Source organism: Triticum urartu, chromosome 7 (genome assembly GCF_003073215.2).
Source record: "Triticum urartu cultivar G1812 chromosome 7, Tu2.1, whole genome shotgun sequence".
In the NCBI taxonomy this organism is placed as follows: Eukaryota; Viridiplantae; Streptophyta; class Magnoliopsida; order Poales; family Poaceae; genus Triticum; species Triticum urartu.
The window spans coordinates 252,779,852-252,798,729 of record NC_053028.1 but is presented as its reverse complement, the minus strand read 5'-3'; the positions used below and the strand labels follow the sequence as shown (position 1 = coordinate 252,798,729).

Here is an 18,878-nt window from a genome sequence, read left to right as displayed (position 1 = left end):
GCGCATAGTTTAGCTAGACATGCTTTGCATTTGGGTGACGGGCGCCATGTTTGGCTTCTACAACCCTTTGATACTCTATTTATTTTTGTAAACCGTTCCATTGATCAATAAAGCATTGCATGTTTCCCCTAAAAAAAGCAAAGGGGTGCATCAGCCACCGTGCCGCTTGTTTTTTTTGGCACACTTTTTAGGATTTTTATTTGTTTTTTCAGCTTTGGGCATTTGCTTGATTTTTTCTAGGCTTTGGTCGACTTTTCTTGCGAAAGTGATGTTTATTCCACGAGAAGCGAGGAAGCATAGTTGTGATTTCATGAGAAGCACAACTGTGCTTCCTGCAAAAGCGCAACATGTGCTTTCACGAGAAGCACAGATGTGCATCCTGAAGAAAAAAAAACACAACTGTGTTCTCAGTTTGTTTGCTTTGGCAGTTTCTGTTTTTCTGTCTTCAGTTTTTCTGTGAATAAAAAGTTTGTCAAAACCTATTAACATGAGATCTGATTTTGAAAAACTCAACATGAAAAATTTAGTGATATAAATGATTCGTCATTTGAGCACATGGTTCAAAAGATCAAATGTTATGAGAAAACATATCTACAGAAAAAGATAAAGCTCTTGGTTACATGCCATAGAAGATGAGAATGACCATTGCAAGGCAACCCATGTGTTGGGCTCTGCCTCTTGTTATCAAACGGACCAACACCAACCACTCTCGATGCCTTCACTGCTGTCCGCTACTGTGCTGCAACATTCTGGTAGGCGTCTGACAGAGATCGGACCATGATTACATGATTGTTACCAGTTCCGTTTCGTTTGTGACATGAGCCAGAGCTTAACTCGGTTTAGTTGGTATATATGGTACTCCCTCCAATGATAAATATAAGATGTTTTGGATATTTCAATATGAACAACATACAAACAAACAAAGTTCAAATGAATGAAAACACACTAAAACATGCCTATATACATCTGATTCAGGAAAAAGTATAAACATCTTATATTGCGGTAGTACGGAAAAAAAACGGTTGTGCCATATAACACGTCCCTGTGCAAAGTGCATAAAACCCATGAAATGAATCAGAAATGGGAGTTTTATGTTCCAGCAGGTACAGACCATGTCCCACCAGATTGAGTCTCCCTTAGTCTCAGAACAACGTGACAAGATCACAAGTTCCCAAACAGATGTTTCAAATTTTATCACCGGAATATAAAGCAGACCCAAACCCCAATTTAACACACGCTTTTCAGCAATTGGCAATGGGATCTAGATTATAAAGGCAATAGTAGATCTTTGACACATTACAGTCGGCACTGGTAGCAAAAAGGTTGGAATAACAGATATCCCTGACAGTCACACAACGAAGAACAGCGGAGTACTTTCCTACATACGAACCAGACCAAAACATAGCACCTGACAGTCTACTCATCCTCCTGGCTGCGGAGCCTGGCAAGCTTGTTGGTAACCACGATGTCGAGCTGCGCAGCACGCTCAACGATGTCCTTGCGCTTCTTGGTGGAGACGTTGTGGGCGATCTCCGCACAGTAGGTCCTGGTTGCAAGAAACAAGGCATATTACGATTAGCATGACCATAATAGTGGAAGACAGTACTGTACAAGGCATGATAGACACCCATTACCTGTTGTGCATCATAAGCAACTCCAGCTCAGACACATTGTGGACAACAAACTTCTTGAACTTGTTGGGAAGGTAGTGCCTGGTCTTCTTGTCAGAACCGTAGCCAATGTTGGGCATCAAGGTGCATCCCTTGAACTTTCTCCTGACACGGGAATCAATACCCTTTGGCCTGCGCCAGCTTTGCTACAATCAAAAATGAAAATATTGTTCAGTTTAAGCAAAACATTATACACAATAAACAAGAGGACAAGTCCAGAAGAGATGAAAAGACAAGATTCAACACATCTGAAATACCAAACAACCTGGCATCACCTGCTCCTTGTGGACTCTATAATGGACAATAATAATTTTATGACATTCAGAAACAATGGTAAATTACAAGCAGTTACCATCCTACACAATAAGTTGCCTAGCCATACTTGTACAATCGGACAACACAAAAATAATTATAATTGAGCAAAGCAACAAATCGCTTGCTGGCTTTGGTGTATGGGGGTATACTTGCAACAAAAAAATCATAGAACACAAAATAGAAGAATAACACACCAAGAAAATGCTGCTCAGCTCAAGGTTACATAACAGTGTAGAAGTAGTTAAGCTGAAAGGATCAGAGAGAAGGTACTAATCATGCAGAAAACATGACTTCTTGAGCGCACATTGGTAAACAAGTGTTGGGAGAAGTCTAAGCAAAGCATTCATACTTAGAATGAAGCCCACGCCTTTTTTTAATTCATCCCACTTCATGAAGACATGAATAAATTGCTGTAGAAGAGGTTGCGACAGCCACAGTACTTACTAATGTAAGGGCTAGGGCCCTCTTCATTTAACCCAATATTTGCTCAAGAAGATGTTTTCTTACTCAGACCTTTTACTAAGCCATCACTTCCTTTCTTCACAAAGTCATCAATAAAACAAGGTAAAACTAAAACACAAATGCCCGGCTAAGTGTCTACTATAATCTTTCAACCCAATGCTCATTGATGATTTGATGTACAAGTGCAACAAACAATTTCAATTTAAACATTAGTCGTTCGGTTATCGAATTTGTGCTTGTTCATATCCTAAATGGTTTCCACCTTCAGAAAACACAATAAATTTCTACAGCAACATACGCTAATATCGTACAACACTATCGTGCTGAATCAACGACTTCAACACTGCCATTTCACAGTAACATAGCCTAAGCAGAAGTGGTAAATTTGGCATACAGCGACTACGTATCAAAAGTGAATAATACTACAAAACGTCAGAGACCTCCAGATTATGCAATGAAGATACTACAGCAGGCCATGAATCGCGGTAAACTTTGAAAGTTGAAACGACAGCATGCTTAACAATCGGGACCTAGAACCGGGTAAAATCAACTGCACGAAGCAATCAAAACATGAGGCACTTGTAATATCCACTACATAGAGGTCTTGGGGAAGAGGTAGATACCTTGAGGCCAATGTAGCGGTCGCTATGGGCCCTCTTGAAGTGCTTGACCCTCTTCTTCACGATCTTCTTCGTCAGAAGCGGCACCGCCATCTCTGATCTGTCGGGCAAAACCAGAAGGAGTTCGAATCAGACAACGAGGCTAAAATCACCCGGAAAAACGAGGTGGGAGCTCGTCTGCGAGCTTGCTTGCTACCTTCGGGAGCGAACGGCCCTAACCCTAACACGAAGAGAGGAGGAAGAAGAGCGGCGGCGGGGATGGAATTGCAAGGCGACGCAGTCTTTATACCCTCCACAAACCCTAGTTACATGGGCTCGAATGGGCCAGTGCGGTCTAGCCCGAAAAATAGAAAGTTAAGCCCGGTACATTGCAATAACTTGCCCAGTTGCAGAGTGGGCCTCCGTTTCTAAGCCCAGCTCCACTGTTAGCTCCTGAATCTCGGTGTGGCCGCGGCGGCCGAGGCGAGGCGAGAAATGTCGCCCTCCGTCTCCGCCGCCGTTCTCCGCCGCCTCGGCGACCGGCTCGGCCTCCGCCGACTCGCCACGCTCCCCGACTACGCGGCCGGCGCCGATGAGCTGCCGCAGCACCCCACCTCCAAGGACGCCTACTTCGCGGCGGTCAACCACCTCTCCACCATCGTACGGCGCGACTTCTACCTGGAGCGCACCCTGAACCGCCTCCGCCTGCCGTCCCCCTTCCCGCCGGACCTCGCGCTCCGCGTCATCCGCGCCGCTGCCCCCTCCGAGCCCCTCCACGCCGCCCGCTTCCTCGCGTGGCTCCGGGCGAAGCCCAATTTCTCCCCCTCCGCCGATCACTTCGACGCGCTGCTCCTCCCGCTCGCCCGCGCGCGCCTCTTCACCCACCTCTGGACCCAGGCCTCCGACATGCGCGCGCTCGGCCTCCCCCTCTCTCCGGCAACCTTCTCGGCGGTGATCTCGTCCTACGGCCACTCCCGCCTCGCCGAGCAGGCCGTCGAGGTCTTCAATCGCCTTCCCCACTTCGGGTGCCCGCAGACCACCGAGGTCTACAACGCCCTTCTGGACGCGCTCTGCGCCAACGGCAACTTTGCCGGCGCCTACAAGCTGCTCCGCCGCATGGCGCGCAAGGGCGTGGCCCCCGACCGCGCCACGTTCAGCACGCTCGTCGACGCCTGGTGCGCGTCGGGGAAGCTCCGGGAGGCGCAGGCGTTCCTCGACGACATGTCGTCCCGCGGGTTCCGGCCGCCGGTGCGCGGCCGGGACCTCCTCGTCGACGGGCTCGTCCGAGCTGGGCGCCTGGAGGAAGCCAAGGCATTCGCCCTCCGCATCACCAAGGAGGGCGTCCTTCCCGACGTGGCCACGTTCAACTCGCTCGCCCAGGCGCTTTGCGATGCTGGTGATGTGGAATTCGCCGTGGGTCTTCTTGCCGATGCTTCCAGTCGTGGCATGTGCCCAGATATCTCAACTTACAAAGTGATGCTACCGGCCGTGGCCAAGGCTGGCCGAATTGAGGAGGCATTCCGATTGTTCTATGCGGCTATTGAGGATGGCCACCGGCCCTTCCCAAGTCTATATGCGGCAATCGTCAAGGCGCTCTGCAAGGCAGGTCGTTTCGCTGATGCTTTCGCCTTTTTTGGTGATATGAAGTCCAAGGGGCACCCACCCAATCGGCCTGTGTATGTGATGCTTGTCAAAATGTGTGTGAGAGGTGGTCGGTTCTTGGATGCTGCAAACTACCTTCTTGAGATGAGTGAGGCTGGGTTCGCGCCACGGGCGCCAACCTTTAACGTTGTAGTCGATGGGCTGCGGCATCTTGGGAAACATGACCTAGCCCGGAGGATGGAGCAGCTTGAGATGTCACTAAAAGGAAACTGAATGGATCCGGAAGTAGATGCGGTCTAGTGGGGCGCTGCGAATTGCTTGGTAAAGTTTCTGAATTACTAGGTTGGGCTCCTATCTTCTAATTGCATTTCATGACATAGGCCGCCAGTGCTATGCTGTTGGACTGTGACTGGTATGCTTGGCAAGTGATTTATTTGTTTTCGGTAGGAAGAATCAATGAATAAGGCCATCAGATAGCCTCAACTAATTTGCTCAAAATTGTGCAGTGTAGGTTCACAAGAAAAGTAGTGGTGGAGTAGGCACTAAGTTCAGAAGAATGTAAGTTTTGTGGTTGCATAGATAAGATAATTGAAATATCCATGGTCCATTGGTGTTTGATCAGGTGTTTTCACTGTTCAATTTAGCACCAACTCTGTGCTCCATGATAATTCAGTATAAAGATTGGAGCCATGCTACCTTGTATGATTTAAAAGTGTATTGTTGAGATGTCACTAGAAGGAAACTGAATGAATCGGGAAGTAGATGCTGTCTAGTGGGGTGCTGTGAATTGCATGGTAAAGGTTCTGAATTTTCAGGTAGGATTCCTGTCTTCTGATTGTATCCTGTGACATAAACCAATGTTATGCTGTTGGACTGTTGGATATGCTGGTCAAGTGATTTGTTTGTTTTGGGTAGGAAGGATCAATGAATAAGATCATTGGATAGCCTCAACTAATGTGGTCAAATTTGTGTAGTGAAGGTTAACAAGAAGAGTAGTGGTGGAGTATGCAGTAAGTTGAGTGGAATTTAAGTGTTGTGGTTGCATAGATTAGATTTTGAAATATCCACTGCCCCATCGGTGTTTGACCAAGTGGACCAGGTGCTTTCACTGTTGAATTTAGAACCAACTCTGTGATCCATGAGAATTCATGTAGAATAAAGATTGGAGCCATGATACCTTGTACGATTTGAGATCGCGTTGTAGAGATAGGGCTGACTACTGATATTGTGTGCTGAAACCTCAAGGCAAATCACTTACCATTGCAAAGTTGAGGTCCCTGTGTTGTCTTCTGGACAAAAGAACAACACAGTATGAGTCTTAATGGGGGAGATTTCAATTTTTTGAGATTGACAGTGCTCCGCCTTTTTGTAGAATGCACATTTGCGGAGACAAAGTGATACTGAAAATGGTTAGCTGTTTGAAGTGTTCAAATCAGTTTATGGTGGAAGTGTTTCGTTGGCCATGCATCAGTTTTAACTTTTAAGATAGTTTGGTAGTACATTGCAATTGATTCATATATGTCCTGCACCACAGCACCGACACTCTTCTTTAAGGATGAACAATGTGAGAATGGCCCCTGTGAATCAGCATACTGCATGAAATGATTACTCGTCGTTTGTAATGACTATGATGAAGGTTGTTCTGCTTCTGCATAGCTGTTGGTTGTTGCTTTATGTTTTTTCCTTCCTTTTTTTGTGTGCAGTGTTTCAACTTTGCCCTTCGTGAGCATCAGATACTCGATTGGCATGCAGAATTTGACTTACCTTACAGTGTCCTAATACCTTCTGACAAGGAACCATCCGGGTGCACCCAACGAGATCAAAGCTGAATGAACCTATGTTGTTACATCATGTGGCCAGAATAGCCGGGCATGCGGTGGCTCGACGTTCACAAGCTGATTACAGGCTATTGTGTCTCCTGAACATACTACTGCAGAACTCAAGAACTCCCCAGTGATTTGGGGAAGGAATTTGCCTTGCGTTCGATGGTCTGCCTTCTGTATGGCGACAAACTACTGTCACGGCGGTGTTAGTAAGCGTATGGGCACGACTGCAGAAGGGGGGAATGCAGAGATGTTTTGAAATCAGGAGGTCAGCTATGAACCTATGACTGATCACACCGCTGAGGAATGCAAATTCGAGAAGCTGAGGGAGGAGTTGATGATGAGATACAACATTGTCTTGCATTTCATAGACTGGGAATCGATTTTTTTTCTTGTGAAAAAACATTGCTTAATGTGAATGTTGCAATGAACTGATATACCTTGTCTTTTTTCCCGACCGAAGGTCTTTTGAAGATGTATACATTGTTCAACTTTCCGTGATGGAAATTGTGGGTAAATTCAGTTGGTCCAAATACAAAGGCTCGTTCTGAAGTGCGAAATGCAAAACCACAACGTGTATGAATGATTTTGGTTACTTGCTTGTAAGTTAGTGGGTATCAATCTCGAGTTTGTCAAAAAAAAAATAGTGGTATCAGTCTTGCATTATTTTTTTACCGGAACTGCAGAAGCTCGGCATTTTCATTATGGGGTAAAGCAAAACTGTACAGACTAGGAACTAGCCACGAGGAGGGAAAAGGAGAGGAAGAGCGTTAGAAAAAGATAGACAGAGAACTACCAGAGGATTGCGCAGAAACAGCAAAACGGATCACTCTGAGGCCTCCTTAAGGAGGCTGATTTCATCTCTGATAATCAGAAGAACGCTCTGAGGGGTTGCCCGCTTGTTATTGAAGATTCTCGCATTTCGTTCTTTCGAAATCCCTGAAGCAATGTACGTATGCAGCAGCAGTGCGCTCATCAATCTCATTTTTCTTTTTGTGAGGCACTCAGCATTTAGACCACCAATCCGAGAACAATTGTGGACAGTCAGCCGCGAGTGAAGCACTGGGAAAGTAAGCTCCAACGCAGCACTCCCTCTTTCCGTCTATATAGGACCTAATGCATTTTTAAGGCTAACTTTGATCAAATGTTAGAGCAATAATATATGGTATGCAAGTTACACAAAGCATATCGTCAAATTTGTACGTGAAAAGAGCTTTCAGTGATATAATTTTTACATTATACATATTGTGCATTATTAATCTTATTATCAATAGTCAAAGACAGTCTTAAAATACGCATTAGGCCCTATATAGATGGAAGGAGGAAGTAACAAATTTCCTTTGCAAAAGGGTAGCTAAGGGCATTTCTAACCGATCCCCTATAACCGGTTAGTGGTGTATATTTAGCTTTTTACTCCACTAACCGGCACCTAGTCGATCTTCAATCCAGCCTAACGGAGTATAATTTTACTCCTCTCCCTAAAAGAATTCCTATTTTTAATCCCTCTTTGCTCCGCCGAGTAAAACGACGCGGCTCTCCTCTGCTGCCTCTCCCTTCCCTCCCACGCCGCATCTTCGCCCCCGCCGCCCCTCATACCCCTCCCCCCTCCCTGTCGGCACCGGCCGGCCGCCGGGGAAGCCTTGTAGGCCTCTGCCGCTGTCCTCCACCACCTTCTCGTCCCGCCGCCGGTCAAAAATCAAGGGGATCTGCGGCTGCTGTCGTCGCCGCCGGATATGGCGTTTCGGGCCACCGGCGGCTGCTCCTTGCCATGGATTGGTCGAGAAGCAGACCACACAGCCCCGGCTAAGCCTCTGCGCCGCATGCATGTACCGCCTCTTCCTCTAGCAACTCTAATCGCTCCCGCCGTCGGTTCTCCGGCAACTACACGGCCGACCATCGCTCGGGCTCGGCGCTCGTGCAGCGGCTCACCGACTTGCAGCTGGCGGTCATACAATACGACGACTGCACACGACAAGTGGTGCGCCGAGTTTCTACCACGCCGAAACATCACGGATGGGTGTTCTTCAAGTGCACAAATGATGGGGTATGTGCTTGTTGATTCGGTTTTTCACTGGATTCGGTTCAATTTCGGTAGCTCATTGATGCTCATCTATGTGTGTAGGATGATGGATGCTTGTTTTGGTATTGGAAGAAGAATACATCAATCTATTAATAGCACGAAAATTAGTAGATGTTTGTGCACTCGTTATAATTGAGGCTAAACGTGAGACTAGATGTGCGATTAGAGAAGAAAATAGAGGGGAAGCAACGTCTACTTCTTTAGAATCAAAGAAGAAGAATGAACTACGCAAGATCGATAATCTGCAGATCAACAATGAAGGCATCGAGAATATACTAGTGCAACTAGTCAGAGTAGTTATGGAAGTTGGATATCTTCTAAAATGTCTAATTGCTCTTCTAGCAAAGAATTGGTGAATTATTATGTAATCGAATGTCGTTGAATGAAATAAAGAAGCAAAGAAATGTGTTTCGGTGGCCGAACTTGAAATGCAAATGAAAAAAAAATACTCTGTTAAGTTTAGGGGATCGGTTAGGTCCGGCCAAAACTTAGTGGAGTATTTATACTCCACTAAGCCTTTTACTCGCTTAACTTTTTGGAGATCGGTTAGAGTTGCCCTACGAGCCACTTGGTGGCATTCTGGAACTTTGGCTTTGGCAGCGATCCAACAGAGATTATGTTGGGAATGGTTGCATGGAAAATAAAAAAAAATTATACGCACACGCAATGATTTATCCATGGAGATGCATAGCAACAAGGAGAAAGTGTGTCTACGTACCCTCATAGACCGTAAGTAGGGGCGGATCTGGGCCCCAGGCCCGGGGCTTGGCAATTTTTTTAGTTATTACCTATGCATGTTTTTGAATGAGCCCGGGGCTTGGCCCAATACACACCCAGCCATCCAGGGCCAAGGCCAGGTTGTCCTCATCGCTCGCAGCCTCGCACTAGGACTGGCTCGCACGGGCGCATCAAGCCACCGCTCGCCCCTGCTCCCTTCGTTCCCCAGACCTAGATCGGCGCAGGCAGCCGCCGCCGTCGCCGCCCACCAGTGACTTCCCTCCGGTCCGCGCTCCCCTGCTTGCCTACTCCGTCGCTCCCCACCTGCTCGCCTGCTATGGCTCCACGGTCCGCACCTGCTCCGCCGCTCGCCCAGCCTGGGCTGGTCGCCTAGTCACCTGCTGCTCCGACCTCTGATGCTCGCCGGCTCGCCGCCTCGACCTCTCCTGGCTCCACGCGTGAGGGAGTCCTGGATTAGGGGGTCTCCGGACAGCCGGACTATATCCTTTGACCGGACTGTTGGACTATGAAGATACAAGATTGAAGACTTTGTCTCGTGTCCGGATGGGACTCTACTTGGCGTGGAAGGCAAGCTAGGCAATACGGATATGTATATCTCCTCCTTTGTAACCGACCTTATGTAACCCTAGCCCTTTCCGGTGTCTATATAAACCGAAGGGTTTTAGTCCGTAGGACAACATACAATCATACCATAGGCTAGCTTCTAGGGTTTAGCCTCTTCGATCTCGTGGTAGATCAACTCTTGTAATACCCATATCATCAAGAATAAATCAAGCAGGACGTAGGGTTTTACCTCCATCAAGAGGGCCCGAACCTGGGTAAAACATCGTGTCCCCTGCCTCCTGTTACCATCCGCCTTAGACGCACAGTTCGGGACCCCCTACCCGAGATCCGCCGGTAGCTTTCATTGAGAGTTCCTCTGTGTCGTCGCCATTAGGCTTGATGGCTCCTTCTATCATCGATAGCGATGCAGTCCAGGGTGAGACTTTTCTCCCCGGACAGATCTTTGTGTTCGGCAGCTTCGCACTGCGGGCCAACTCGCTTGGCCATCTGGAGCAGAGCGAAAGTTACGCCCCTGGCCACCAAGTCAGGTTTGGAAGCTTAAACTACACGGCCGATATCCGCGGAGACTTGATCTTCGACGGATTCAAGCCTCTGCCTTGTGCGTCACGCGGTCACGATGAGTACGATTTAGCTCTACCATCAGACAGTGTTCAGGAGATCGCACCGGCAGCCGCTCCGACCCTCAATTCGGAGCCAGTTGCGCCATCCATGGACGGGTGGATGGACCCCACCACGGAGGCCTTACCCTCAGTGGCGATCGAGCCGAACATTGACCTTACCCTGCATGAGAGCCGTGTTGTCAAACTGCAGGATCCTTCTCCGGCCACGGACTCCGAACCGCCTGCGCCCGTTCCTAGCGAATCCGATTGGGCGTCGATCATGGAGTTTACCTCTGCGGATATTTTTCAGCACTCGCCCCTTGGCGACATACTGAACTCATTAAGGTCTCTCTCCTTGTCAGGAGAACCCTGGCTGAACTATGTCCGACAGGTTTGGGATGCGGACGACGAAGAAATTCACCGCCCACCCACCACCCACTTAGTAGCCACTGTCGATGACTTAACCGACATGCTCGACTTCGACTCCGAAGACATCAACGGTATGGACGACGATGCAGGAGACGAACATGAACCACTGCCCACAGGGCACTGGACGCCCACTTCACCACATGACATATACATGGTGAACACACCAAAAGAAAACGACAACGAGGAACAGATGGACGCAACGAAGGGTTGTCCCCTTGAGAAGCAGTCAAAGCGGCGGCGTAAGCGCCGCTCCAAATCCCGCCTCGGTAGAAACAATGATCATATAGACCCAGCATTAGAGCAGGGTGAACCATCTCCGGACCATGGCAACATGGAGAATCAAACCGAACAACCGACTCTGTCAAAGATAATAGTCCGGACGACATCACACCGGACAGACACCCGGAGCAACATAATGCCCGTCAAAGGCTTGTTGCCACCGCGAGGAGTCTAAAAAACAGAAGCGAAGGCTCAAAGCTGCGCAAGACACACTCAGAATCAGATGGAGTAAAGTACTCAACTCAGCAGCGAAGTACGTCGGTAATCGCCCCACCAAGAGCTACCCGAATCGGAAGTTTCTACCTGAATTCAATGAGGAGGCCTTAGATCCTCCGCAACTAAAAATTAAAACGGCCATCTGGCCGGATAGACGACCTCACGGCCAACATAGAGCGGCAAACAACGCCGCACATAAGCCAATACGCGATCCACGCGAGGGCTCGCATCAAAAGGACGGCGCAGCCAGATCCATCTATGGACCACGCAAGCGCGCTCCAGCATATGATGCAACACAACAAACATCCGAATACCATGGTACACCTAGATACAGGGGTGCCGCACACCCCCTATGTTTCACCGACGAGGTGCTGGACCTTGAATTTCCAGAGGGATTCAAACCCGTAAACATAGAGGCATACGACGGAACATCAGACCCTGGGGTCTGGATTGAGGACTATATCCTCCATATCCATATGGCTCGAGGAGATGATCTCCACGCCATTAAGTATTTACCCCTCAAACTCAAAGGGCCAGCTTGGCACTGGCTTAAAAGCCTCCCCGAAAACTCCATTGGAAGCTGGGAAGAGCTCGAAGATGCTTTTCGGACAAATTTTCAAGGGACTTATGTCCGACCTCCGGACGCGGATGATTTGAGTCATATAACTCAACAGCCCGGAGAGTCAGCCCGAAAGCTTTGGAACAGGTTTCTTACTAAAAAGAACCAAATAGTCAACTGTCCGGACGCCGAAGCCTTGGCAGCTTTTAAGCATAGCATCCACGACGAATGGCTTGCCAGACACCTCGGCCAAGAAAAGCCGAGAACAATGGCAGCATTAACAAGCCTCATGACCCACTTTTGCGCGGGTGAGGACAACTGGCTAGCCATATGCAGCACCAGCGACCCAAGTACATCCGAAGTTAGAGATGGAAATGGGAAATCACGACGCAGCAAAAATAATAAGCGCCGGAATAAAGAAGACAGGCCGAAGAGCATGGCGGTAAACGCCGGATTCATAAGCTCTCGGCCAGGTCGGCAAAAGCCGCCCTCTAAAGGCAGCAGAGACGAACTGTCCAGCCTAAACAAAATTCTCGACCAAATATGTCAGATCGATAGCACCCGTGGTAAACCCGCTAATCATACCCACAGAGAATGTTGGGTCTTCAAGCAGTCCGGCAAGCTCAACGCTGTACACAAGGGGGAGGATACACCAAGCAAAGACGAGGATGAGCCTCTCAAGCAAGACACTGGGGAACAAAAGAAATTTCCACTAGAAGTCAAAACAGTAAACGTGTTACACGTGATCAAGGGGAGAAACAAAGCGGCACTCCCAGAGAAATATGCCCAAGGGCCTATCACCGCGGAGTCCGGCCACTGGTCGTCTCAACCGATCACTTTCGACCATCAGGATTACTCAGCAAGTATCCGGCATGCAGGATGGGCTGCCTTGGTATTAGACCCAATAATTGACGGATACCATTTCACACGAGTCCTGATGGACGGTGGCAGCAGTCTAAACCTGATATATCAGGACACAATCCGCAAAATGGGGATAGACCCAACGAAAATTTGCCACAGCAATACTACCTTTAAAGGAGTAATGCCTGGCCTAGGGGCTCATTGCACAGGCTCCCTGCTACTAGAGGTTATATTCGGCTTCCCCGATAACTTCCGTAGTGAAAATTTAACCTTCCACATTGCTCCGTTCCAAAGTGGCTATGAAGCACTACTTGGACGCGAAGCTTTCGCTCGCTTTAATGCAATACCGCATTACGCTTCCCTCACGCTTAAGATGCCCGGTCCACGTGGCATCTTACAGCAAATGGAAATATGGAGCGATCCCTGCGCGCCGAAGAGAGTGCGGCTGCCTTGGCAGCCGCACACTAAAACGGCCTCACCAACTAAAGCATTCGATAGGTCGTCAAGACTACGGACACGGTTAGACGAGTCCGGCGCAGCTATCTGTAATTCATACAGGTTTGATGGCCGCACCCCTATTACAAACACAAGGGGCTCAACGCGCGCAGACAAGTGGCAATTTTTACTCATCTTGAATTATAGATGGTTTCTTTAAACCTACCTTTTTGCACGACAACTTTTCACCTAAGTTCCTCTCTTCTACGTCTTGAGCTTGCGTTGGTTTTCCCCGAAGAGGAAGGGATGATGCAGCAGAGTAGCGTAAGTATTTCCCTCAGTTTTTGAGAACCAAGGTATCAATCCAGTAGGAGGCCACGCTCAAGTCCCTCGTACCTGCACAAAACGATAGCTACTCGCAACCAACGCGATTAGGGGTTGTCAATCCCTTCACGGTCACTTACGAGAGTGAGATCTGATAGATATAATATTTTCGGTATAAAGATGCAAAGTAAAAAGTAAAGGCAAAGTAAAAAAAGCAAAGCAAGATTAAAGTGATGGAGATTGATATGATGAGAATAGACCCGGGGGCCATAGGTTTCACTAGTGGCTTCTCTCAAGAGCATAAGTATTCTACGGTGGGTGAACAAATTACTGTTGAGCAATTGACAGAATTGAGCACAGTTATGAGAATATCTAGGCATGATCATGTATATAGGCATCACGTCCGTGACAAGTAGACCGAAACGATTCTGCATCTACTACTATTACTCCACTCATCGACCGCTATCTAGCATGCATCTAGAGTATTAAGTTAAAAACAGAGTAACGCCTTAAGCAAGATGACATGATGTAGAGAGATAAATTCATGCAATATGAAATAAACCCCATCTTGTTATCCTCGATGGCAACGATGCAATACGTGCCTTGCTGCCCCTTCTGTCACTGGGAAAGGACACCGCAAGATCGAACCCAAAGCTAAGCACTTCTCCCATGGCAAGAACTACCAATCTAGTTGGCCAAACCGAACGGATAATTTGAAGAGACTTGCTAAGATAACCAATCATACATAAAAGAATTCAGAGAAGATTCAAATATTATTCATAGATAGACATGATCATAAACCCACAATTCATCGGTCTCAACAAACACACCGCAAAAAGAAGATTACATCGAATAGATCTCCACAAGAGAGGGGGAGAACTTTGTATTGAGATCCAAAAAGAGATAAGAAGCCATCTAGCTACTAACTATGGACCCGAAGGTCTGAGGTAAACTACTCACACTTCATCGGAGAGGCTATGATGATGTAGAAGCCCTCCGTGATGACGGCCCTCTCCGGCGGAGCTCCGGAACAGGCCCCAAGATGGGATCTCGTGGATACAGAAAGTTGCAGCGGTGGAATTAGGTTTTTGGCTCCGTATCTGTTCGTTTGGGGGTACGTAGGTATATATAGGAGGAAGGAGTACGTCGGTGGAGCATCGAGGAGCCCATGAGGCAGGGCGCGCGCCCTAGGGGGGGGGGCGCCCCCCACCCTCGTGACCGCCTCTCTGATGCCTTGGCGTAGGGTCCAAGTCTCCTGGATCATGTTCGGTGAGAAAATCACATTTCCAAAGGTTTTATTCCGTTTGGACTCCGTTTGATATTCCGTTTCTTCGAAATACTGAAATAGGCAAAAAACAGCAATTCTGGGCTGGGCCTCCGGTTAATAGGTTAGTCCCAAAAATAATATAAAAGTGGAAAATAAAGCCCAATATAGTCCAAAACAGTAGATAATATAGCATGGAGCAATCAAAAATTATAGATACGTTGGAGACGTATCAGGCATCCCCAAGCTTAATTCCTGCTCGTCCTCGAGTAGGTAAATGATAAAGAAAGAATTTTTGATGCGGAGTGCTACTTGGCATAATTTCAATGCAAATCTTCTTAATTGTGATATGAATATTCTGATTCGAAAGATTCAAGACAAAAGTTTATATTGACATAAAAATAATAATACTTCAAGCATACTAACAAAGCAATTATGTCTTCTCAAAATAACATGGCCAAAGAAAGTTATCCCTACAAAATCATATAGTCTGGCTATGCTCTATCTTCACCACACAAAGTATTTAAATCATGCACAACCCCGATGACAAGCCAAGCAATTGTTTCATACTCTAACTTTTTCAATCTTCACGCAATACATGAGCGTGAGCCATGGATATAGCACTATAGGTGGAATAGAATGGTGGTTGTGGAGAAGACAAAAAGGAGAAGATAGTCTCACATCAACTAAGCGCATCAACGGGCTATGGAGATGCCCATCAATAGATATCAATGTGAGTGAGTAGGGATTGCCATGCAACGGATGCACTAGAGCTATAAGTATATGAAAATTCAAAAAGAAACTAAGTGGGTGTGCATCCAACTTGCTTGCTCATGAAGACCTAGGGAAATTTGAGGAAGCCCATCATTGGAATATACAAGCCAAGTTCTATAATGAAAGATTCCCACTAGTATATGAAAGTGATAACATGAGAGACTCTCTACTATGAAGATCATGGTGCTACTTTGAAGCACAAGTGTGGTAAAAGGATAGTAACATTATCCCTTCTCTCTTTTTCTCTCATTTTTTTTATTTTTTTATTTTTATTTGGGCCTTTTCTCTTTTTTTATGGCCTCTTTTTTTTCGTCCGGAGTCTCATCCCGACTTATGGGGGAATCATAGTCTCCATCATTCTTTCCTCACTGGGACAATGCTCTAATAATGATGATCATCACACTTTTATTTTTCTTACAACTCAACAATTACAACTCAATACTTAGAACAAAATATGACTATATGAATGCCTCCGGTGGTGCACCGGGATATGCAATATGACAATGATGGAGTGTGTCATAATAAACGGAACGGTGGAAAGTTGCATGGCAATATATCTTGGAATGGCTATGGAAATGCCATAATAGGTAGGTATGGTGGCTGTTTTGAGGAAGGTATATGGTAGGTGTAGGATACCGGCGAAAGGCGCGGTATTAGAGAGGCTAGCAAAGGTGGAAGGGTGAGAGTGCGTATAATCCATGGACTCAACATTAGTCATAAAGAACTCATATACTTATTGCAAAAATCTAGAAGTTATCAAAGCAAAGTATTACGCGCATGCTCCTAGGGGGATAGATTGGTAGGAAAAGACCATCGCTCGTCCCCGACCGCCACTCATAAGGAAGACAATCAATAAATAAATCATGCTCCGACTTCATCACATAACGGTTCACCATACGTGCATGCTTCGGGAATCACAAACTTCAACACAAGTATTCTTTAAATTCACAACTACTCAACTAGCATGACTTTAATATTATCACCTCCATATCTCAAAACAATTATCATGCTTCAATATTTTCTTAGTATTCAACACACTCAAAATAAAGTTTCACAAATCTTGAATACCAAGCATATTATTATTAAGCAAATTACCATGCTATTAAGAGACTCTCAAAATAATTTAAGTGAAGCATGAGAGATCAATAGTTTCTTTAAAACAAATCCACCAGCGTGCTCTAAAAGATCTAAGTGAAGCACATAGAGCAAGATTATAACGCTCAAAAGATATAAGTGAAGCACATAGAAGAAAACTACTTAGCTCAAAAGATATAAGTGAAGCACATAGAGTATTCTATCAAATTTTAATTCATGTATGGCTCTCTCAAAAGGTGTGTACAGCAAGGATGATTGTGGCATACTAAGACAAAAAGACACAAATAAGACTAGACGCTCCAAGCAAAACACATATCATGTTGGTGAATAAAAATATAGCTCCAAGTAAATTACTGATGGAAGTGGACGAAAGAGGGGATGCCTTCCGGGGCATCCCCAAGCTTTGACTTCTTGGTGTCCTTAGATTATCTTGGGGGTGCCATGGGCATCCCCAAGCTTAGGCTCTTGCCACTCCTTGTTCCATAATCCATCAAAAGAATTCACCCAAAACTTGAAAACTTCACAACACAAAACTCAATAGAAATCTCGTGAGCTTCGTTAGAGAAAGAAAACAAAAGACTACTTTAAGGTACTGTAGTGAACTCATTATTTATTTATATTGGTATTAAACCTACTGTATTCCAACTTCTCTATGGATTATAAACTATTTTACTAACCATAGATTCATCAAAATAAGCAAACAACACACGAAAACAGAATCTATCAAAAATAGAATAGTCTGTAGTAATCTGTAGCTAGCGCAAGATCTGGAATCCCAAAAATTCTAAAATAAATTGCTGGACGTGAGGAATTTATCTATTAATCATCTGCAAAAAGAATTAACTAAATAGCACTATTCAAATAAAAATGACAGCAGTTCTCGTGAGCGCTGAAGTTTCTATTTTTTACAGCAAGTTCAACAAAACTTTTCCCAAGTCTTCCCAACGGTTCTACTTGGCACAAACTTTTCCCAACAAAATTTATTTCGGGATTTTTGGAATCCGTTTAGTATTTCTTTTGTTTTTTCTCCGAGCGTAATTATTTAAAAAAAAAGGCCGAACCGACCTTGGGCCGTAACCGGCCAGGACTCCTCCTGGCCGGGCCTTTTTATAGCGCCCCGAGGACCCGGCCGAAGCCCAAGCCGCCCCACCCGAAAACCCTAACCCTAGCCGGCCCCCGCCACCGCCGCCGCCGCGCCCCGCCGCCGCCGCTGCCGTGCCGCCCGCGCCGCCCCCCGCCGCCGCCCCGCCAGACCCGCCGCCGCCCGCCGGACCGCCGCCGCCGCCTTTCACCGGAGTCGCCGGAGATAGTTTTTTTTCGTCTCCGGTTTTTCTCGAAAAACCGTTCGATTTTCCGACGGTTTTGTCCATTTTTTGTTTCGATTTTTTTAAATAGATCGGTTTTCCGGTTTATTTAAATAGCGAGTGTTCGCCCGTTCGTTCGTTTTAACAAGCGTTCGTTGTTTTTCTTTTCTCATAATTAAATCCGCGATTTTTCTGATCGCGATTTCTAATCCGATTTTCGTTTTAGTCTAACTTTTCGCTCGTTTATCGGAATGAGGCGATTCAAGTGCCTGGAGTTTCGTCTCGAAACCCTCTTTCCGTTTAACCAACTCAAACAAGTTTTTTCCACTGTAAAAATTTCCCTAGATCCAGAATAGTAAACGAAGCCTGTTTCTTTTGCCGTTTGTCTTTCGTTGCTTCGTTTGGTTTGATTCTTTTTGCCAACCGGAGTTCTTAAGTTGAACCTTCTGGTTAGATCTCTTATTTGAGTTTTACCTGTGCATTAGTTGAGTACTTATTGTATGCTTGTTTGTTGCGATAGAGTACTCGGAGTGCGCCGCTTGCTACTTCGAATCGCTAGGTTTCCCGGATCATCAGCAAGGCAAGTAACACTTTGATCATACTTTCCCACTACCCAGTTTTACTGCATTAGATCAATCCTCACACATTGCATGATTAGGATCTAATTAAATTGTGGGTTTGGGAAGTAGTTGAGGTAGTACCTATTACCTGTTTATTATCAAACCTTTGGGAGTTACTTCTACGTTTGCTTATTATGCCATGCTATGCTAGTAGACGTGGATTGGGTGAGTGTATCCATGACAGATGTGAGATTGTTAATTAATGGTTTATCTAAGGTGGCAACTTAAACACACATCTGGGTGGATTGAGGCACCTGGGTATTCCA

The 18,878-nt window shown here is 46.3% G+C and overlaps 2 protein-coding genes across 4 annotated transcripts; one reads left to right on the top strand and one right to left on the bottom strand.

Annotated features, from left to right (window-relative positions):
* Positions 1-1,243: 1,243 nt before the first annotated feature.
* On the bottom strand, positions 1,244-3,393 carry LOC125517987 (60S ribosomal protein L32-1). Its single transcript, XM_048682952.1, has 4 exons — positions 3,264-3,393; positions 3,071-3,167; positions 1,635-1,816; positions 1,244-1,546 (listed from the first exon to the last, which is right to left on the bottom strand). The coding sequence occupies exons 2-4, from the start codon at positions 3,158-3,160 to the stop codon at positions 1,417-1,419; spliced, it is 402 nt and encodes a 133-aa protein (XP_048538909.1). The 5' UTR covers positions 3,161-3,167; positions 3,264-3,393; the 3' UTR covers positions 1,244-1,416.
* Positions 3,394-3,408: 15 nt separating this feature from the next.
* LOC125517986 (pentatricopeptide repeat-containing protein At5g18390, mitochondrial) lies at positions 3,409-7,004 on the top strand. 3 transcript variants are annotated; one of them, XR_007287872.1, is made up of 2 exons: positions 3,409-4,990; positions 6,352-7,004. XR_007287872.1 is itself a non-coding variant. In XM_048682951.1 (2 exons), exon 1 carries the CDS (start codon positions 3,542-3,544, stop codon positions 4,919-4,921), a length of 1,380 nt encoding a protein of 459 aa, XP_048538908.1. In that variant the 5' UTR covers positions 3,409-3,541; the 3' UTR covers positions 4,922-4,969; positions 6,352-7,004. The 3 variants fall into 3 exon arrangements, 1 of the variants encoding a protein (XP_048538908.1); XR_007287873.1 differs by having other exon boundaries at positions 3,409-5,206; XM_048682951.1 differs by having other exon boundaries at positions 3,409-4,969.
* Positions 7,005-18,878: the final 11,874 nt, after the last annotated feature.